Below are 23,851 nucleotides of genomic sequence, written 5' to 3' on the forward strand. Positions count from 1 at the left end.
GAGTACACTGTTCTACTTCTATTTTTTTCATGATTGCCAAATATTTCCCTTCCTTTAATTTCATTTTTAAGTAAACAAGACATTCTTCTAACACTCAAGGGAATTTAGCAGGGAAAAACAAAAACCTGCACATTTAGCCATGAAATCCATGAAAACAAAACAACAACAGCAAAAGATTATCCAAACACTAAGTTTGTGAATAAATGTATGCTAAAGTGTACAAAAACTAGCCTTAATGCACTGACTAAAAGCTGATTAAAAATTATGGGGGGGAAATAATAAGTTCTGCTTATAATAATCATATTTCAGATTCAAAAAATGAGATTGATTAGGCAATGTTTCCTGTGCAAGTAGAATTTATTTTCATTCTCACATTTTTCTCACTTTTAGCAAAAAAATGTCTTCAGTATCTGTTCGTTTCAGTGGAGAATAAAAATCCAAAATTTGTTTTGTGTGTGTTTGTGGGGGGTGTATAATTATATACCCTGGAGGTCAACAATCAGAATGTAACAATTAGTCAACAAATAGTCACCATACTTCCGAGGTGGGTAAAATGAGGACCCAAATTGTTGGGGACAATATGCTGACTGTGTAAACCGCTTAAAGAGGGCTCTAAGTCTAAGTGCTATTACTATTAATTCTAATACTCTGTATTAATGTTAAGGACAGGTTTTGCCTGTCTTAAACATTAATACTTTGCATTAATATTTTGTTTGATAAGGATAAAATTGGCAGCTTTAAAAGTCTGGAAGATTAAAGCTCTAGTTATGTCACAAATTAAAATATATTCAATCATTTAAAGTATGGTTATTTTCTGAGTAACCTTTACTATTAAATATTATACATAAAAATTACTTACATTTCTTTCTTTCTTTCTTTCTTTCTTTCTTTCTTTCTTTCTTTCTTTCTTTCTTTCTTTCTTTCTTTCTTTCTTTCTTATCTTTTATTAGATTTGTATACTGCCCTTCTCCTTTCGGACTCAGGGTGGTGAACAGCCAAAATAAAAACATTTGTACACAAAAATTAAAATAATTTTAAAAATAATTAAATGAAATTTGGCCCATAATTTAAAACATTTCAATTAAAAATCAGTATCAAACTTTAAAACCAACATGGAATCAGGCCAGCCCAGTTAACTGAAAAAAGTAAGTTTTTAGGGCCCAACGAAAAGTCCGGAGGTCTGGAATCACGCGTATCTCTGGGGGTAGATCATTCCAGAGGGTAGGTGCCACCACAGAGAAGGCTCTCCCCCTAGGGGTCGCCAGCCGACATTGTCTGGCTGACGGCACCCTGAGGAGGCCCTCTCTGTGGGAGCGAACTGGCCGGTGGGAGGCAATTGGTGGCAGAAGGCGGTCCCGTAAGTACCCCGGCCCTAAGCCATGGAGCGCTTTAAAGGTGGTCACCAACACCTTGAAGCGCACCCGGAAGTCCACTGGAAGCCAATGCAGCTCGCGCAGGAGAGGTGTCACGTGGGAGCGCCCCATCGCTCCCATACTCCCCCGCGCGGCCGCATTTTGCACCAGTTGGAACCTCCGGATGCACCCCAAAGGGAGCCCCATGTAGAGAGCGTTACAATAGTCCAGACGAGAAGTGACGAGTGCTTGAGTGACCGTGCGTAAAGAGTCCCAATGTAGAAAGGGGCACAACTGGCATATCAGGCGAACCTGATAGAAAGCCCCCCTGGCCACGGCCGTCGTATGCTCTTCTAAAGACAGTTGTGTGTCCAGGAGGACGCCCAAGTTGCGGGCCCTTTCTGTGGGGGCCAGTGATTCGCCCCCAATAACCAGCGATGGCACCAGCTGGCTATACCGGGACGCCGGCAGCCACAGCCACTCGGTCTTGGAAGGGTTGAGTCGAAGCCTGTTTCTCCCCATCCAGACTTGCATGGCCTCCAGGCACTGGGACACTACTTCCAAGGCATTGTTGGGATGGTCTGGGGTGGAGATGTACAGCTCCACCCCAAAACCACGGATGATCTCACCCAGTGGCTTCACATAAATTTTGAACAGGAGGGGCGAGAGGACCGACCCTTGTGGCACCCCACAAACAAGACACCTCGGGGTCGACCGTTGCTCCCCTGTCAACACAGATTGCGACCAGTCAGAGAGATAGGAGGAGAACCACCGCAAAACGGTGCCCCCCACCCCCAACCCTCCAACCGGCGCAACATGATACCATGGTCGATGGTATCAAACGCCGCTGAGAGATCTAACAGAACCAGGATAGAGGATAACCCCTACCCCGAGCCCTCCAGAGATCATCCACCAACGTGACCAATGCCGTTTCCGTGTTCTACCCAGGCCTGAAACCGGACTGGAGCACGTCTAAACAGACAGCTTCATCCAGGTACTGGGGAAGCTGCCGCATCACCACACTCTCAACAACTTTCGCAATAAAACGAAGGTTAGAGACTGGACGATAGTTAGCCAAAACAGCCAGATTACATGAGCAATCCACATTATATATATATTTCTTTGTACTTAGAATTTAATTTTTTGCTTTTTGCCTGGTGATAGAAAAGAAAAGTTGATGCTCATACAGTATTATGCACAATGTTAGGGAGATGTTTGTGTAAGTATATTAGAGATGGAAATTTAAATCAGTCCAGAAAAGAGTTAGTAAAAGTAACTATTGCTAACATTTTAGCAGCTGTTATTCAATACAACATTCACTGTTTAGCCCAGTTAAAAAGACAACACACTTTTATTTCTCTGACTACCACAAACTGGTATACTACTTGGAAAACGCCTTAATGTAACCATTTTTAATGGATAAAATATATGACTTAAGAGTCAAACAGATGATTTACCTTGAAGATACAGCATGACACATCTGGTAATGAATAATGTGGTTTACCAAATGACTGCTAAAAAATAAGCATGCTATTATCAATAACTTTCACAGCTGCAATTAATTTTCAGTTGGTTTTATCTGCTCCCCTAGCTAGCATACAATTTCACCTTGCCTTGCATTTTACTGTAATTCAGTTGAATCCACATATGAAAAAGACCAATCACTGTCCAAGAAAGAATATAACTTAGCAACTGTATTTTTTTCCTTAACCAGAGAAAATGCAGAATATTTAAATATTTACAAACAATCATCAATAAGCTTTCAAAAGAAAAAGAGAGAAAGAGCGTGCATGCTGTATTTTCAAGAAGTAGCTTTTATTCATAAGGATTTGTAATTACAGCTGTGCGTTGTATTCCTGCCTTAGACAAGGAAGCCAGCTAACTTTGGGCCAGTCCCCATAATCCCCTCAGCCTTTTCTCAGCCCAATCCACCTCAGACACTTGTTGTGGAGAAAATAGGAGGATGAAGGAATACTGGTATGGTTACCAACTTAATTATAAATAAAATAAAGCAGGAAATAAATAAATAATCAAATTATATTTCCATATTGAATTATTCATGGTGGCTATGACTGAAGGTTACTTTTTCAAAAGGACTCAGTTCAATACTGAACAGAAATATTTGCAAATGCATTTCTACTAAATCTTAACAGAAAATGTACTGAACTCTAAAATACTCATTTAACCCCAAAGTCCAACCTGTCTTTAAGGAATGCTTATAAAGTAGATAGTAACCTTAGGCTACTTTACTTTGTAGCAAGACATCTATGGCATGTAGAAATGTATTCCTTTGATCATGTTGCTGCTTCAAAAAAGATCCAGAATATGTCACCTGCGTATGAAAATTTACACCAAGAAAAATGCTACAAAACTGGATTTCACTTATGTCTATATTCCCTCATTAAAAATAAACCCTTTGATATTTTCAAAAATAAATAATACCCTGTTAGGCAGACACTGCTTAATTCCAATTTATCTGTTTTATTAAAAGATACAAAATTACTAAAAGATGGAAAGCAAATATCACAAAACCATCGTGCAAACCCAAGAGATGTTGGGAATTTCCTAGATGTTAATTTCTCCTCCCTTTTTCTCTGGCAGCCTAAAAACTAGAATTTTAGAGACTTTTTAAAAGCTCTCGAGTGAAATATTACAAAATTAAATTACAGTTACAGCCTGCTACATTTTTTGTTTTCTGTTAAGGAGACAGCATTCCATTCTAAAACCACTAAACCTTAATAAGTTTGGAAGAAACACAGCTATTTCCTAACCACTTAAAGAACAAGAGGGTGTGACTGTCTGTGGGGAAGGATGACTGAGTTTTGAAGTTCAATCATTAGTCCTATTAAGATACAAAGCAGACAGTCTAAGAATGGCACAAGATGTAAATGAACATTGGAGTAAAATAGCTTAATTTGACAGCTGTTTGACAACTGTAAAAAGAAAACTGACTTCAGACAATTGTCTAGAAATGAAACTATTAAACCAAAGAAATTCCCATGGAAATATATAATATCTACTAATTTTCACATGAAAATAGATAAATGTAGACTGGAGTTTTTATTGTCTTTGAAGTTGGTAAGATTAAAGTAATTTAAGAAAAGAGCTGCAATGTGCTGTGCTTTATTTTTTGAGATTATAGCATTTTGGAAAACAGAAGCCCATTTCTGACACATACCAAATAACTGTAAATAAGCATTTGTGACTTGTAATAATATTAGGAAATGCTTTTAAGAATAAAAGTTAGGCAATTCAGAACCAACTATTTAGCCTATCACTTCTAAAGTTTGAAGCAGATAATTGATAATTTTAAAAAGGCTGTGGAGGCTGTGAGGGCCTGAATGGTGGACAACAGGTTTTGGCTGAACCCTGGCAAGACCGAATGGCTTTGGGTGCACAGAACTTCAAGACCTGGGAGTTTAACCAACTTAGTTCTAGATGAGATTGTACTTCCCCAGACAAACCCGGTCTGTAACTTGGGGGTTCTCTTGGACTCGCAACTCCTGCTCTAAGAGCAGGTGGCAGTCGCAGCTAGGAGAGTCTTTGCACAACTTCATCTTATGTTCCCTAAAAGAGCATTTGGAAGCTTCAACTGGTGCAGAGTGAGTTCTTGTGGTCCCTAGGGTGACCCATATTACATCATTTCCGCCCAAGCTGCGCTGGCTGCCAATCGGTTTCCGGGTAAAATTCAAGGTATGGTTATTACCTTTAAAGCCCTATTTTGGATGCAGGTAAGTGCAGGGCGTGCGCAGAGGCTCAGGGAGGGCAAAATACGGACCTGTTTGTGGCCTCCAGAGGGCTTCCAGAGCCTGGGAAGGCCGTTTTGGCCTTCCCAGAGGCTCGAGGAAAGTCTCCGGAGCCTGGGGAGGGCAAAATGCCCTCCCACCATCGTGCAGGAGGCCGACTAGGCCACACCCATCAAGGCCACGCCTGCAACCAGGCAGAGAACCCCTTGCTAAAATTTTTGAAGCCTACCCCTGGGAATAGCCAAAAGTGCCAAGAACAAATAGCCTTTATTGGCTGTACCTGTTAATAATATAGAGAAGAGAGTACAACACTGTAGTGCCAAAAAAGTCAGAATTAAAGTTTATAATGGCACTTAGCTCCAATTAGTAGCCAGTACAGGAATCTGTAGTGCACAGAAATACAAAAGAAAAGGGGAAAATTTAAAACAAGTCCGACTACAGTACTGGGAATCTGGGTCAACAGAGTAAAAGTAAAAAAGAGAAAGACTGTAGGTAAATTATCACAATAATAACAATATTTCTAGCTCAGAGTTGACATGCGGGGTCCTTGGTGCTCTCTGAGTTTGCGTGTTTTCTTGCAGACATTTCATTATCCAAACCAGGTAACATCATCAGTGCCAGTACTAGCACTGATGATGTTACCTAGTTTGGGTAATGAAACATCTGCAAGGAAACAAGCAAGAGAGCACCAAGGACCTCTCATATCACAATAATCACATGAAGCAATCAAAAAAACTTTGCTGAATCTAATATTAAGGATTCAGCAAATATGGCAAGATTAAAATGGCAGTAAGTAAACATAAAGACTGAAGGATCCATGTGTTATCCATCTACATGCACAATTTTCAGGCAACCAAGATAGTAGCAATTTCATGGTCCTGGAGCAGACAAGAAAATCATTAAAGAGGTAAGGGAAGAGACAGGACAAAATGCGTGAAACACTAAACACTAAATTGTATACGTTTCCCTTGTCCTCTGTTTATTAGGGGTTTACTAACAATTCAGAGGAGACACCTGGAGGCCTTTTCTCAGTCTTTTGAGCATATGTGCTTCACTACAGCATAAATCCCAGGAGAAATGCCTTCTGGTGATAGACATTGATTGATTATGTGGCATCAAGTCAATGTCTAGTCTTAGCAGCCCCATAGATTTGCTCCATGATGATCTGTTCCTAATCTGGTCACAGACATACATGATTAAAAAAAAAAAACAGGAAAGGGTTTTTAACATCTCAGAGAAAAGTGGTGCCTAGAAGGAGCTCTTTGCTTGCATTGCAAAGTACTCAATTGAACAGTTTGTCCTGCACTACTGTTTATACATAGAGAAAACCACACACAAATCTGATTCTAACCTTTTCTAGAGCATGCACATAAATATTAGGTAATTTAGCAGAAGCAATAGCAATTACAACCATCAATCTTATTTCAACGATCTTAGTCTTATTTACACTGTATTATGTGTTTATTGTGAAACTTAACATCTACTGTCAACGAAAATGTTCACTGAAGGATAAAGGCCAGCAAATCCTTCATCAGAAATTCTAATGACATTCATGAAAATGAAATACTCCATAGGAAATACTTTACTTTTGAGACATGTACTACTACTGGGAACTTTATGGTCTTACCCATAAAGAAACTTAAATTGCTTACAATGAGAAAAACTTCAATGTCAGAGAGGAGACAGCCAGGATTAACCAGGCTGCTCTCTTTCTATCACACTTTAACTGTCTAAAATTTTGTAGAAGTTAGGATGCAAACATCCAGAGGATCAGGCTGTACCTGTCACAAAGTGACAAGTTAAAGAGGGCAGATGCTAAATTTGTGTTTAACTTCCCCCCCCAGTTATTAGCTCCATCAGCTTGCCAAAAGTATTTCTCAAATATTTTTGCAAAAGGGAGCACTTCCAAGAAACTGTTTTGTCTCCTGTACTATGTAATAAACTTTCTTTCTGAACTGCTAATGTACCTTGTAAAAGATTACCAGAATACACACACACACACATACACACACACAACACACACACACACACACACACCTGCTAAAGTTTTGAAAATAAAGAATTTAAATAAAGAGATCAGTTTTAGAGGGCAAAAGACGACTGAATTGGGTTGCCATAGAAGGGAAAACAGGGTTGAATTGGTTGCTAGGTGTCTTTCTGACAAAATATGTTTTATATATTATAATAAAGAAGCTGATGTACAGAAATATTTTTTCTTAGCTACATTTCATGAAAGTAAGTAAGCAAAGTAAGCAATTTTTCATACATTTAATGTTAAATTTTAATGTTTGTGCCATGCAACGTATCTTCTTAATTTAAAACAGTTGAAGCAGTTATTAAGATACAGCCGACGGAATGAAACCTAATAATTCTTGTGTTTTAAGAGACTAGTATATTTTGAAATGCAAGGCCACTGTAGATTACACAGACAGATTAATGATATTAACTACTAAATTCCCTTTGTCTCATGTTATCTCTACATTTCATCACTGCTGCTCTTTAATACGTCTTTGTTCTTCTAACCATCAGAGTTTACAGGAAAAATCTGGAGTGCATCTAAAAAGGAGCAATGCAACTGAAGTTTTCCTGAAGATCCATCATAAAGGTAAATTGTTTCCCTCTCTCCACTTTAGTTAAATGACAGCACACTGCAGTTGCCACAGCCACTAAAAAACATCTGGAGAGAATATAGATTGCATTTTATATTGGTAGAACTAATATAGAATGCAATTCATACGCACATACATGCACAAACTACTAAACCAAAGAGTCGATGTGCAATCTCTGGCAGTTGCTGCTTAATTTAAAATCAATCTGTAATACGGTTTGCCTCATTCATATAATTGTGAATCAGTGGGCCAACCAGATATGAATTACTGAAACTTGGCTGGGTATGGGGTGGGACCCAGTCTGACAGATGTGCCCAACTTTTTTTGCATAACACCAACTGTGATTGTGGGGCAGAAATGGTACACTACAGATAGTCTGACGTGAAAGTCTTTTTTATGAAGTTGGCCTGAAGGAACAGATAAGATTGCTGCTTTCATACTGAGCCATGATGGCACAGTGGTTAGAATGCAGTACTGCAGTCTAACTCACTGCTCACTCTAGGAGTTCGATTCTGAACACCTCAAGGTTGACTCAGGTTTCCATCCTTCCGAGGTGGGTAAAATGAGGGCCCAGATTGTTGGGAGCAATAAGATGACTCTGTAAAGTGCTTAGAGAGGACTGTAAAGTACTGTGAAGCAGTATGTAAGTCTAAGTGCTACTGCTATTGCGATCCTCCCTGCTTGGAATGGAACAACTCACCATGGCCAACTCACCACCGCCAATTCACTGAAGGACAACTCACCAAGGAACAATTGAACAATTCAATTATTTAAAATATTTTAATTTTTGTCATTTATGTTTCATTTTGTCCTTCTTTTTCCATCCTTTCTTTAATGATTCTATTTCACCATTTCTTTGATTTTAGTGTAACTCTTGTCCCACGGTGAGTTGTCCTGAGGTGAGTTGGCCATGGCTAGTTGTTTTGTGGAGAGTTGTTCTGTGGAGAGTTGGCTGCGGTGAATTGTCAGACTACTTCCTGCTGCATAGCTATTTTCCTAAGAAGCTTGCCATTGTAAATGCGTTGACAGTAAAATTCCCAGACTCATTTCTGGGGATCTTCAATTTGCCTTCCCTGGGTCTTTGATCACAAGCTACTTTGGAGTCCCATATCCACCATGGACTATTGATGTCCTGACCTCTGCAAAGGCCACATAGTAAATCTGGGTTTTGAATTAGGGCAGTGATAACATATTCTGACACGGGGGTGGGGTGGGGATTTATGTTAATCCCTTATTCCAAACAAATCGTGGTCCCTCTTATGAAAGGAGGAATGAACTAATTGATCCATCCTGGTGCTTGACACAGTCTTATTCTATTATCTGGGAGGAATCTGAGTTGATTTGTCCTCATAAAGGCGATAAGGTTCTTGGGGCTTTAAGTATATTAGATCCCTGTCCAACCTGGTTGGCTAAGGCCTTCTGGAAGATGACTTATAGCTGGATCCACCTAATTCAGCCATTGCTAAATCTTACTGAACTGAACAGTTTTCATTTGATTTCCAAACTTTCCTTTTAGGGAAAAGTTGTTAAGTAGCATAGTATACATGCAGTTGCGAAGATAAAGCAGATTATCCAGGTCCTTTTCAATCAAGTTCAAGGCCAGGCTAGAGTACCAAAATGGCACTGATGATGCATGTGAATGATCTCTGGCAGTCCAGGATGAAGACTCTGCATGTATCCTTGACCTTTCAGCAGTTTTCAGTATTATTGATTACGGTATCCTTCTGGACTGCCTTAATGAGTTGGTGAATCTGTTTTGGGTTGGATCTTCCTCCTCTGCCACGCTAGCACTAGTTAAGGTTATGGTGGTGAAGAGAACTAGTTTCAGATCTCTGCACTCTGGGATCTCCTTCAAGGTTCCATTTCCTCCTCACTCTTATTTAACATCTACATGAAGCTGCTGAATAGGGTCCTTTATTGGCTCAGGCTTAAATGCCTTCACATACTAATGCACTCGTCTATATTCTGCCCTTCATTATCCAAGTGATACCATCACTTTTTCCCAATGTCTGGAAGCTATAAAGGTCTGGATGGGAAAGAACAGGCTTCAACTCAACTTTAGCAAGACTGAATGGTATGGGTTTTAAGGGAGATCCTTCTGGATTTGCAGCTCTGCTCAAGAGCAAATGGCAAGCATGGAGAGTAGGCCCTTTGCACTAATTCATTTTTATTTATTTTATTATTTTTATTTTTTTGATTTATATGCCGCCCTTCTCCGGAGACTCAGGGCGGCTTACAATGCGTTAAACAATAGCCTTCATACTTTTGTATATTTTATACAAAGTCAGCTTATTGCCCCCACAAACCGGCTCCTCATTTTACCTACCTTAGAAAGGATGGAAGGCTGAGTCAACCTTGAGCCTGGTGAGAATTGAACTCGCAGTTATTTTACATGGCTATGTACAGTAAGTCTGTGTCATTTTTTTGGAACATAAGATTCTGCTCACAGTCGCTATGTCTTAGTTGCCTCCCAGTTGGACTATTGTAATGTACTCTGTCATGACCTTCTTTAAAGAACATTCAGAAACTGCAACTAGTCTAGAATGCAGTTGTGTGAGCAGTTTTGGATGCACCATGTTATGCCTAATTTAGTATTACTGCTTCACATATTCCATTGGCTCCCAGTGGGCTTCTAGATCTAAATTAAGGTTCTAGAGCCAAGTTATGCACTACTATTAATCTTCTCATCATTCCCACCACTCATCTCCTTCCATTTATGACTGTATGACTGTAATTTTGTTGTTTGGATCCTTACGATTTATATTGATATTGTTTCCTGATTGCTTATTTGTACCCTATGACTATCATTAAGTGTTGTACCTTATGATTCTTGATGAACGTATCTTTTCTTTCATTTACACTGAGAGCATATGCACCAAGACAAATTCCTTGTGTGTCCAATCATACTTGGCCAATAAAAAATTCTATTCTATTCTATTCTATTCTATTCTATTCTATTCTATTCTATTCTATTCTATTCTACTCTACTCTACTCTACTCTACTCTACTCTACTCTATTCTATTCTATTCTATTCTATTCTATTCTATTATTTCTGGGACCACTTCTCTGCAGTTCTGACCACCAGGTATCTCACCAGATACCTCCAGGTTGCCTTGTAAAGCAATATTATTTAGCAGGATCTAAGAAGCATGCTCCCTTTGTCTCTGTGCCTTATCATCCTTCTCTCATGTAGCACCTGTTTATGGAATGCATCTTCCCTTCATTTTCTTAAAAAGAAATCTATTAGAATTTGTTAGAAGAGACTCTGTAATGGAAACAAATCTAAGTATACTTTTTTGCAAGTTTTTTTTAAACAAATGAAATGAGTGCTTAAACAATTCATTTTAGCTTAGGAACATTCCCAGTGAATTGAGCACATCACAGAAATTGTACAGCAAATTGTTTTCTTGGCATTCAGCTCTCTATTATTAAATACTCAGAACCTTTACCAAAGTTGAAAACTGTTTTTTTAAAGAAAAAAATACAGTTTTTCTTTATGAGATAGTACAAGATTTTGAGATAGCAAGTAACCTGAACATTGCTCCACTCTAGTGGTCTGAAATCACACAAGTAAATAAAGTAGTATCAGAAAGTATCTTCTTTACTTTATTACAATTATTATTTTGTTGGTTTATAAAGCCATTTAATTTATTAGAAATATTAGAAAAGCCTCCCCACTATCACCTGCTTGCTCCATGGATATTCATAGCATGCTTATAACTCAAAATATCTTCCTAACATCACTCACTAATTTATTACATTCTACGAAGATACTTTATCAAGTTTCAGTCACAGGTCAAATAATTCATGCTTTGGAAAGATGATCTCTGCTTTTAAAATTTATTGTACTTATGAAGGTTGGGTCTCTAAGTGCTTGTCATTTTTACTGCTTATGGTTGAGCCATTCTTCCTCAATATTGAAGATTTCTTCATGCTCACTTGATCTTATGGAGTTCTAGTTATGAATTATACGACTCATAAGTTATGAGTCTCAAAGTAACCACTAATGAAACCTGCCAAGCAGTTAAATATCAAAGCAACATATATCAGAACTTTTTTGAGTACAGAGATAGATTCCAGCATTGCACTTCCCAGATATTTATTACATACTGTAAATTACATCAACGGCTGCCTCCTACACCGACAGTCTTGTACTCCAGAACTTAAACATCAGGTTTTAATAACCACAACTTGAGAATCTTTTGATCATCAGAGAAAGATGAAAGGAAGAGCTGCCTGCTGCAGGCCCTCTGCTCAGCCAAAACAAAAAGAAACTTCAGAGAAAACCAGAGATGCATCAGGTGTTAATCTCAAATGAAATACACAGAAGTCACGCGTATTGACTCCCCATTCTCTATTCATTCAAAAATATCACTAGCTACTAGATACCTTTTTTTTAAAGTATTTTTTTTTAAAGTATTAAAGTATTTCATCCAAGGATCACAACGTATTACACAACTTGAAAGGTTTATCCAGATTAAATTGAGACATACTCACATGATCAAATTTCACCTTTACTCCTGGGGAATACAAAAATTTCTTTTTCAAGAAAGCAAAATGCAGGTTGTAATGTAATGCTTAATAAAGTCTCATCATGTTCTAACCAGAAGACAAGAAGCTGATCTTCTCCCTCTCAATTTATGAAATATGGGAACTTATTTGGGCTATATTTTTCTGTTTTAATTGCAATAATATGTGCGTGAACAACCACTTTAAGCTCAATATAAATTGTTCTAAACTTGACTGTAAAAAATATGATTTTTGTAATAGAGTTGTCAAAGTCTGGAATGCTCTACCTGATTCAGTTGTCTCCGCTATAAATTTTCACAGTTTTAGTCACAAATTCACTTTCATGGACCTCACTTCATACTTAAGAGGTCTGTAGATGGGGTGTGCATAAGCGCACTAACATGCCTGTTGTCCCTGTCATTGTATTTTTATATAATTCCTGTTTTTCTTTGACAAATTATAATAAATAAAAATAAATAAATAAATATTTTCCAATACTCCAGTCAATACTATCTGATAAGGATCACCAGGAAGTTGCTTACTTTTTAGGTTTCTTGCTTTTGATTTTTCTAACTGATTTAAGGGAATAAATAATATGGTGGGTGACCAAGCACTAGCAGCAGTATGGCTTCCTTTTGGTATTATGTACTTCAGTTGGAAAAGTCTAAGACTGACTTGATCCAGGAAGAGAATCCAAGAACAACAGAGATTAATTTACTGTTAATCCTTTTAAGTACTTACCTGTAGTTAAGAATAAAATTTAGCTAAGGAAAAAAATGCCATTATGCAACAAAAAAGTGTCACTTTCAATATGTAAAGTTACACTTTTATACATATCCAGACTAACTAAATAGAAAATGAAAACAGAATTGACCATCAATATTTGAATTAACCACAAGTATTTGCTTATTAACTGAAGTTCTTTAAAAATAGGAAAGTATGGAAAATAATAGCAATAAAATGTATCAAAAAGGAGAAAAGAAATCAATACTGGATCTTGTTAAAATTAAACACCTAAGAATCTTTTGCAAATAAAAATTTATGCTGAACAAATTTTTAAAAAATGAAATCAGAAAGCTTCCCCATCCAAAGTCAGCCACCATAAAGTAAAACAAAACTGAATTTCTGTTAATCACTGATCTTTTCTCTTTGTTTTTTACTCCCATCTCACCCCAATGAGATTGGCCTCTCCACATGCGCCAGTAGTAAAGGCACACTGCAGTCAAGGATTCTGACTGGTGGAGTTTAGAAGAAGAGCCTTTTCTGCTATGGCTCTTGCACTTTGGAACATTTTATCGCTTGAGGTGATCTGCCCCCATCCTCTTCACCTTCTGAAAGGGCTTTAAAACTTTTGGCTCTGCTGATTGGCCCGGGGGCATGCCAACATAGAAGTGGTTAGTGGATTAAACAGAAGATCCCACCTCCAACCCATCGTATACTGCCCCGAACTTCGGCCAATTCTGTTAATTTGAGAGTTATATTTATTATTTTAATGTTATATAACAGGGGTATCAAACCTGCATTGTCATGTCATCATCACGTGACATATCACAACTTTTCCCCCTTTGTTAAACCGGAGTGGGCATGGCCCGCAGGTCGCAAGTTTGACACCCATTATATAAAGTTATAATGTTATTTTACCATGTGGTAAATAGGCAGAATCACATGACAGTGAGATTGGTCACATATAAATTTAATAAATAAATGATTTATAGGGGGAGAGAGAGGATATTAGAATAAGGTCTTAGAGGGAGCACCTGATAAGATTCATATATTCATAGAGGAGGGCTTTTGAATGTAAAATTACTGAGGCAGCACTCCACATTTTTGAAATTATACCTCACCTCTTGCTACAGATGTTGCATATTGGAAGCAATACAGCTAGGGAAGCTTTTTGTCTATGGGAAACTTGCTGGTTTAACTGTTACCTGGTTGAGGCCCTCAAGAGCAGCAACAGTTGTAAACATAATAACAGATTTTAATAACAGATTTTAAATCCTGCACTGGCTGAAATGGTCCAAGCATTTTAATTTCCCAACAGGCTTCAACCCAAAATTAGAAGTTAAGAAAAGTAAGATCTTGCTGCAGGGCTGCCAGCATGATTTCTGCCCACCTCTTCAGTTTCAAAAATACAGCAAGACAAATGCTTATGTCATGATAACTTCCACAGAGAATTTTAGAGGTAAAGAAGTATTCTGAATTGTAAAATATAGAAACTATGGATAAAGCAAAAGAAACAATACAGTTAAATGGATCTGATATATCTTTTGTTCCGAAACAATTTCTCTGGAATTAAATACCAGAGAAATTGTTTTGGAATAGAAGACATATTGATCCATTTAACTGTGTCGCTTCTTTTGCTTTATCCATAGTTTTTGGACAATGAAACATTCCATGTAGATCACACTGATTTTTTAAAGTAGGGTTCTATGCCTATGGATATACTGCTAGAGTAGGAAATATAATTAACATACACAAAAAATCCAGTACTTTGCTTTTAAGAGGGAGGGGGGGGGGGAAGGAGGAAGGAAGGAAGGAAGGGAGGAAGGAAAGGTTTTAACATCAAATTACCACATACTTATGTATAAATTCTGGAGAATCTTAGTTCTTTTTATTTGTTTATCTTCTAGCTTTATTCGTTTATTTTCTAGCTGACCACATTTACTTTCATATCCATTTTAAGTTTTACCTTAAATTTAAGATATTATCAATCAAACCCAACCACAACTGTTTATATTTCAGCCACTATAATCAAATCATTTTAAACATCCTGGTTTCATTTTTCAACCTTCCCCCACTTTGAACCATTCCAATCTGAGAGGAATTCATATGACTTATTTTAAGATTTCAAAGCCATAGATTTTGTTGTAAACACTACAGGTTTTATCTCCACTGGAGTGGCATAACACAGAGATTAATGTTGCTGAATTTTAATAATGTATTTTTCCACATAAAGATATGATAATACACTACTATAACCCTGATGTTCAGTTTTCATAAAGATTGGACAACAGATTTACAAGTCTAAAATGGATATTTAACTAAAACACCCAGGTTGGAAATGTGATTCATATTGTGAAAAAAATAATAAAATATTTCTGGAAGAGAAATGGGATGAGAAGGTGGAATTTTATTTTCTTCTCTTATTTATTTGGGAGATAGGATTTATAAAAGAAAACTGGGAGGCATAATTTGGAAGCTCTAGAGCTGATATATTTCATAATTCAACAAGCCTTTTGTTCTAACTTCTATAAGATGCCAAATTATTTACTTGTTCAGAAAGATTGGAACTGTCTCTCTAGGAGGAAGAAGTTACATTTAATGCACTTTACAATATAATTACCAGTGTATAGCATAATGTATGCAATTTGTTTCTGAAAAGAGATACTATAATTAGCTTTTTGTCCCACCTCCAAAAGCAATTTCCTATTTATCCTTACAACTATCACTAATCAATTACACATGCATATCCTAAATAAAAAAACATAAAACTTATGAACACCTAGTAAATAAGTAATGATATATATATATATAAAACGACTAATAGGATTTCTTGCTCATTAAGGTTGCTCAAACAATGAGCCATGCAACACTTTTTAGTGTGTCAATTCAAAACGATCATATAATGAATTTTGTCTTATCTACATGTATATACCATACACCTTGGTATTATTAAATATGAAATTGCTCACTGTCTGAAACCTAGTAAGTTAAGATGCACATTATACATAACTAATTTTAGCATTCCATAAAATATAACCAAGAGTTAATGAAGAATAAAGGATAGGGCCATGATGGCGAACCTTTTCCAGACCAAGTACCCAAAGTGCACGCATGCCTGAACCCCCAAAATGCAATGCATGTGCGGGCCCTTGCATGTGTGCACGTCCACATGCTGTGCATGTGCGCATGCCCCCCACCCTCCACGCATGTATGTGCAGCTCCCATGCATGTGCCCCCCACACATCCACACACCCCCTGCATGCCCCCTGCCCCCTGTGCAGCTGGCTGGTGGGAGGCGCGCGCGCATGTGCAGCAGAACTGAACTGGGGTGACAGCTCACGTGCCCACAGAGAGAGCTCTGTGTGCCACCTGTGGCACACATGCCATAGGTTCGCCATCACGGAGATAGGGTAACCCAAATGCCTTCTTAGCACACAGCATGAAGAGGCTAAAGACAAACTGTTCATCCTCGAATTTATTATGGAAGATTAGAAATCTTGGATTGGGCACTGAAAGGTCTAGTATAGACAAACAAAGCCAAATAGTCTCCCAGATGATGAAAGAAAGCTAAGTGGAAGGGATGATAAGATGGAAGAATTGACACAAGGGAAAGCTCTTTTCTTCTGCCGCTTTAGAAAGTATCCCAGAGTCTTCTTGGTAACATTATTTCTAGTCCTCCAGATGATGACCTGCTGCCAAAAGCCTCAGAGACTGAGGAAGAGGACTGTTCAGCTTTGAAAAGGAATGGATTCAAGCTTCTGCCCCAAAGAGGAGGAAGTGACAGAAACCTCCTACTTAGGGGAACATAAACAGTTGTCAAACACATATTGTAACAAGTGTACAGTAGTTATTATTAGATGATAAAACATGCTTTTACATAGGACATTAATGAAGGATTAAAAAATGAAAAGGACAAAAGCAAGTATACACATTTAACTTTTTAAAAATAGGTATTGAAACAGAGAGACCTCCAGGAATGGCAAATCAATCTTGCATACAATTGTTTTCATACATCATTATAATTAAATGAAGCAAATTGCAATTTGCAGTTGTAATTGTCAGTTTTCCCACAATTTTTCTCTATGTATTGAATCAACACCACTTTAAAATTGATAAAGGCAACATAGATCAAAAGTCTAATCAATGCACTGAACAGATGTTGACCAACTAAACCTGAGCCATCATCATAGCATCATAGATTGAATTAGTCAATCAACCAATTATATGTGCCTGGTGCATACTCTGCTAATAATATTTAAAGAAGCAACTGAATGAAAATGGAACAGATTACTCCTTTTGCCTTTCTTATGATGGCGTTATATTCCATAGACCTGGCAGAAATGGACAATCTGTTTGAACAGGAAGAAAAATCTCCTTCCATTGATCCAGGCCATTCATGCTTTGAAAACACTACAAGGAAGAATACTGGAAGTGAACAACTGACTATGGAAATACTTTGGATTCTTTAATCATGGTATGAATTTCCATGAAGACAGATGCCTGACAAGGGATGAGATATACTTCATGAGAGCTGTGAAGAATACACTGGGAAGATACTTTGTAAGTCTGACCCAAAAGCCTTTAAACTGAATCTTATATCAAGCAGAGAAGGCATTTTATATATAAAAGAAGTTATATCTAAACATTTGGACATGAAGACACCTAAATACAGAAAAAGGGAAACAATTATAATATTATTGGGGAGATACGTCACACATAAGGTTTTTTCAAACTGAATTCCTTGGAACCCTAGGATGACCCCAGGAGAACTTATGGGGTCCCACAGGGAACTAAGAAAAAAATGATCAGGCATTCCAGGAAACAAAAATGTTCACATTCGGAGGGAAAAAAGAAAACTCCTGCTACAGATCACCAATCTGTCCAGTCTGGACATGGTATTTCGGAGAGTAGTTTGCCCTAGATGATCACAAAGGTATGTTCCAATCCTTATGTTTTATGATTATATGAACTTTACTTTTCAGAATCTGCTATCATGTCTGAAAAACACACGTTCTCAATTAAGACAACAATTCAAAGCAACCTACACATTGTAGCTTAGATTGAATGTAGCAATAAACTGCACTCTATTTTTACATGATGAGTCTGCAGATTTTGTAAGCATTCTTATTCTTTCAAGTACCTTTTCAATTAGCCAGCGTTCAGTCAGCTAAACTTTAATATCAACTAACCTTAAAACTAAATATAGTTTAATTAAAATCAGTGTGTTGATTTAGAATAGACCATAATTTGAATTAATTATAGTTTGACAGTTGGACATAATTCTAAGCTACAATTACTTAAAAATGAAAAGAAGCCTTCTGATAGTCTTTTCTTGGCTTGGGAGGGAGAATTACAAGAGACTTAGATTCATATATAGTATGTAAAGATAAGAAGTTATTTAGTGATACATTTTAATGAATGAGTTTATTTTGTACACTGATCATTTCTTTCCAATTCTCTTTAAATTCATTCCAATGAAGCTGAACTCTCTAAATTGGAAATTAAGAAATAGCATGTAGAAAGTTTTATTCCTTTTTCAGGAGTGGGTAGGGAGGAGAGATTCCCAAACTGTTTTTAAACCTAAAAAAAAGAAAGTTTGGATTCATTAGCGATACCTCCTGGAATGACAGGCAATACTTCAAATGTCTATGGGGATTCTCAGTCATGCAGACCATGGTTGTCCCAAAAGTGCTTTTTTTCAAAAGGCAACTGGACTTTTTTTTTCAGGAAAAACGAAGTCCAGTTGCTTTTTCAAAAAAGCACCTTTGGGCAATGCTTCAAAGTATCTTTTATCTGTTTGGATTAGGTGGCTATGGGATGTTCCATACCATACTATTCCAAAGACTGTTACAACCAAAATGCCAGTACAACTAAAGAAAGATGTATGTGTGATGTCTGTAAAGCACTATAAACCTTAAGAAATTTGGGTTTAGTTCATCACCTTCTATGCATCTGACTTTCCAAGAAAAAACTGAGTTGTACAACATTTTCTGAGTTTCCTCCAATTTAAATCAATGCACCAGTGCATCAAACAATCAAAAGACAGAAAGGAAATCCTTTACTCAGACATTAGGTAATAGATTTGAGAACACTGCTGAGAAGATCTAACTGTACCTTTAGCTTTATACAATTCATTGCTTTTCTATTGTGTGTTCCTGATACCACTTAATTTACATTTTTATTTTCCTAACATAAACATTCGTTTCCACATGCTTATCCTTTGATTCACCATAGTAAAACCTCAACAGTACAAATGAAAATTTTTAAGTTGCTTCTGATCTAAACATGTGAAAAGGCTATTAATAAAACACTGACCTGATTAATGGAATTAGCTGCACACGATGACAGGCCTGTTCCAAGGGTGACCAATAGGAAGCAGCTTAAGTCAAACGGCACGGGTGCAAGCGCAAATCCAGCTGAAGCCGTACCTACAACCAGGACTGAAATATAAACAAACAATTCAGCACTAATAAACAAACGGAAGATAATTTATACTTTTGCATTCATTACATGTCAGTTACATTATTAATAAGGTAGTAATGGACAATAATAATAGACAGCAGTGCTATATTTGTGGAACAGCAATAATCCTTCCTCTTGCCTTAACAGAATGCAGAAAAATGGCTTTAAAATTTCTAATAGATGTACTAGATTATATTAGTCATAACATTTTAGATTCGCTGGCCATTAGACTGTATTTTACTGTTTGTAAATTTTTCATATTATTTTTTATATTCTTTTAAAATTTTGCATTTTAGTATTTTTTTTAAAAAAAGTTAAAAAGTAAAGATATTCCCACAGAAATGTGTTCCCCTTGTGTAAATGTCCACTTTATGTGAATTAGTAATCTCGTCTAGAGAATAAATTGTATCCTTTCATTATTAGGGCCAAAGGTCTGGAGAATACAGGTACAATCTTAATTTGCCCTTCTACATTTATAACCGTTAAAATTAGTACAGGTAGTCCTTGACTTAAATTAGTTTGTTTAGTGACTGTTCAAAGTTACAACAGCTCTGAAAAAAGTGATTTATGACGGCTTTTTATAGTTACGACCTTTCTGGCATCGCCATGATCATGTGATCAAAATTCAGCTGCTTGGCAACTGGTTCATATTTATGACCAGTTGCTGTGTCCTGGGGTCATAGATGGGGTCAATAGGGAAGCCAAATTCACTTAATAACCGGGTTACTGACTTATCAACTGCAGTGATTCACTTAACAACTGGGGCAAGAAAAGTCATAAAATGGGGCAAAACTCACTTAAAAATTTGTCTCACTTAACAACAAAAATCTTGGACTTAATTTTAGTCATAAATCAGGGACTAACTGTACTGACAGTTATTCGTCCACATTTTATCTGTATTTATTCATCCACATTTAAAAGCCATTGTGTAGTTACTGTGTAGTGACTCTGTAACTACTCTTGATGGCTTATGAACAAAAAAAACAACACAGAAAATAGGTGGTAATAGCTAAAAATGCAAATGCATCTGTTGCTGACTTCCTATTTGTTTTTTATCAAGTTTTGCTACACATACCAGGTTTCCATTAATAAGGCATATATTTTCTTTTACATTGCGACTAGAAGTTTAATTAAAACTTATCAGACAGACTGCTTTAAACTTATGTATAATAGCAAGATACTAGCCGATTTATAAATAGGGAAATGAGGAGCAGTCTGTGTAACATTATTATTTTAATGCCCCCAAAGAATTCTAGAGCCAGTGTTCTAATTAAAGTCTTCATTGATTTCTCCAAGTTAATTTCATTGTAACTTATCAGGATCTCATTAAAGCAGCTGTAATATATTCTACTTTATCCAATTGGCTGGCTATTGCTGTAAGCTGGCTCAGACCTTATATCCATAAACAAAGTTCTTAGTGTCAAGTACATCATCTCAGTCTTTGATAAAGCAAATAAATATGTGTTTACCTTTAAGGCCGACTCCTATAAAGTATTCTGATGTTAAACTTCCTATAGCTTCTTGAAGGGTATAGTTGCCACAGAACATGGTGAACTAACCCAAGATAAGATAGTGTTACTGAACACAAGCATTTCACATATTTATTAATTAATTATAACCTCTGCATACCATACACTCATAAAGTTGCACAATGTTCTCTGGAACAATTTCACTTGACCACCCTGTTAAAAACTAGCAAGGAATTTCTAAAAGTAAGGAATTCCTTACGAATGGAAAGTATATTCAAGAAGCATTGTTTTCTCAACTCTTCTTCCTTAAATCTCAAGTCTTAAACTACCTAATAGGGAATAATATTCTATTCAGAGTAGGAAATCTTCCAAATAACTAGGAATTGGGGCACATAGGGTCCCATGTAGAATATAATTCATTGGTCCTTGCTAGAGCTGATAAATTCATGGGTGATAGTTATCAGGACCTCCAAACAGAACTATAACTGATACACCAGCTGAAATTATGCAAACACCCCATACCCAGACCTTCCACTTGCGTATCTAATAGTAATTATGGATCTAGGATGACTCCTCAGTCACAAACCTGTTCCTTAAGGAATACTGTTATCTAGCACTGTTATTTTTTTTACCTCATAACCTCAGCCTAACAATAATCGGATCAAATTTTAAAAATAGTACCTCTATTTATAAGGGTTTAATTTCAGTTTGTTCTTTCCTGAGTTAGTCCTGAGTTATATGGCTTTGGAATCTTAGTCTGGCCTACTTGTAGGGCTGATACTTCTCTTCCAATCCTTCACAGCCTCCAGACATTGGGTCAAGACTTCCACGGGATCCCCACTATGGCCTGAGTAATGATGTATACCTGAATATTACCATCTAGCTGACTGACATCCCCCAAAGGTTTCATATGGCTAAAAAGTAAGAGTAAAAGGCATGAATCATGATTAGGGGCCTAGACGCTAAAACATATAAAGAACGGTTGTGAGAACTGAGCATGGCTAGTCTAGTGAAGAGAAGGACCAGGGGTGACATGATAGCAGTGTTCCAATGTGTGAGGGGCTGTCACAGAGAAGAAGGGGACAATCTACTTTCCAAAGCACCCAAAGGCCAAATAAGGAACAATGGACGGAAACTGATCAAGGAGAGATTCAGCCAAGAAATAAGGAGAAATTTCTGACAAGGAGAACAATCAACCAATGGAACAGTTTCAGAAGTTGAAGGTGCTTCATCACTGTAGGCTATCAAGAAGAGGCTGGACAGCCACTTGTCAGAAATGATATAGGGCAAGGTTGTTAGACTGGCGACCCACGGGCCAGATGCATCACGCACAGGCCACGCTTACCCCAGCTCTGCAAATGGGAAAACCGTCACAAAACATCACGGTACAGCGAAGTGACGCATGCAAGTTTGACACCTGTGGTATAAGGTCTCCTGCTTCAGCAGGGGGTTGGACTAGATGACCTACAAGGTCCCTTCCAACTCTGTTATTCTGAATCTTATTGAAATAAAGGAACCTCTCAGATTACCTTTCAGCTTCCCACCCTCAACTAAATTCATTCAGTTAGGCAGCAGTGGAACTGCTTGTGATCCTTGTGATATTACTTGTGATCCTTACTTCAAGACTCTATTTGGGATTGGGAATTCCATTGCTAAACAGTCAATAACTGGGAAATCAAGTGACCACCCCTGTGCTTTCCAGTTGAAAAGACTACCTGCTTTCTCACTTTCAGCCTCTGTTTGCCTTCTAACCACTCCCTCGCCCTTTGGACTACTCAAGTACCGTGTACTGAGTTTTGTATACATCAAAAGCAATGCAATCAATCGCAACTTGAGGCTAGGCGCTGGGTGCACTATACAACCAACATGTTTTCTTGAACTCTCTTTCTCTCCTCTCCAATTTCTCTGCTCTGCAGAGGGAAAAAAAAAAAAAAAACAAGCAATCTGTGTTGGCAATTTCTCCTTTGCCTGACCCTTATCCCCTACACTTCAGAGCAGAGACTGGAGATGGATTTCAAACAAGTAAACTGTTTGCTATTTTAAACACATCAAAAGAAAAAAAAGTGACTTTTGACCGTGTCCTTGCACTTATAACCACTGCAGCATCCCCAGAGACCTCTGATCAAAATTTGGAAGCTTGGCAAGCAGCATATCTTTCCCAGAGTCACATGATCGCAATTCTCAATCTTCCTCGCTGGCTCTTGACGAGCAAAGTCAATGAGGGAAGCCAGCCTCACTTAATGATCATGTGATTGACTTAACGATGATTGCAAAAAACAAAAAGGTTGTAAAATGAGGTATGTCTCATTTAGTGCTCACCTCCCTTAGCGATAGAAGTTCTGGTCCGAATTGGGATTATAAACTGTTTACTCCTATCTGAAATTGATTGGAAAGGAGAAGATTTCAAAACAAACCTGTAAGATGTTTGCATAATTTTCCTACAGATTCCAGCTCTGGGCTCTCCTGCAATCCCTTTCTTTCCAATCAATCTGCTCCCTGTGAAGGGAGAAAAAAAGTGGGGGAAAATGCAGGTCCGGCACAGGACAATATTATACTGACTATAATGGTTACCACGTAATTAAGGTGTAGTGCAAAGGTTGTAAATGGCCTCTAAAGTTTTTTTTTTCAGCACCATGGTAATTTCAAATTGTTTCTGAACAAATGGTCAGTAAATGAGGAATACCTGTACTCGTACTTACCAACACTTGTATGTACGAACTTCCTCTACTTACAACAGTTCATTTAGTGACTGTTAATGACTATTCTAAACTGAAAAAAGTGACTTATGACCATTTTCTACACTTGTGACCATTGCAGCATCCTCATGGTCATGTGATTTACATTTGTATGCTTGACAACGGGTTCATATTTATGACGCTTGCAGTGTCCTGAGGTAATGTGATCACTTTTGTGACCTTCTGACAAGCAAATTCAACGGGAAAGCCAGATTCACTTAACAACCATGTTACTAATTGAGCAA

The 23,851-nt window shown here is 37.5% G+C and overlaps 1 protein-coding gene across 1 annotated transcript in view; it reads right to left on the reverse strand.

Moving 5' to 3' along the window:
• Positions 1 to 23,851, reverse strand: part of COX10 (cytochrome c oxidase assembly factor heme A:farnesyltransferase COX10) — a 122,518-nt gene that overhangs the window by 87,103 nt on the left and 11,564 nt on the right. Inside the window, exon 4 of the mRNA XM_070934539.1 lies at positions 19,256 to 19,380. Coding sequence (XP_070790640.1) covers positions 19,256 to 19,380 — 125 coding nt within the window. The remainder of the gene's footprint in view (positions 1 to 19,255; positions 19,381 to 23,851) is intronic.

Source organism: Pituophis catenifer, unplaced genomic scaffold (genome assembly GCF_029215685.1).
Source record: "Pituophis catenifer annectens isolate HBS135680 unplaced genomic scaffold, rPitCat1.0.hap2 SCAF_2, whole genome shotgun sequence".
NCBI lineage: Eukaryota > Metazoa > Chordata > Lepidosauria > Squamata > Colubridae > Pituophis > Pituophis catenifer.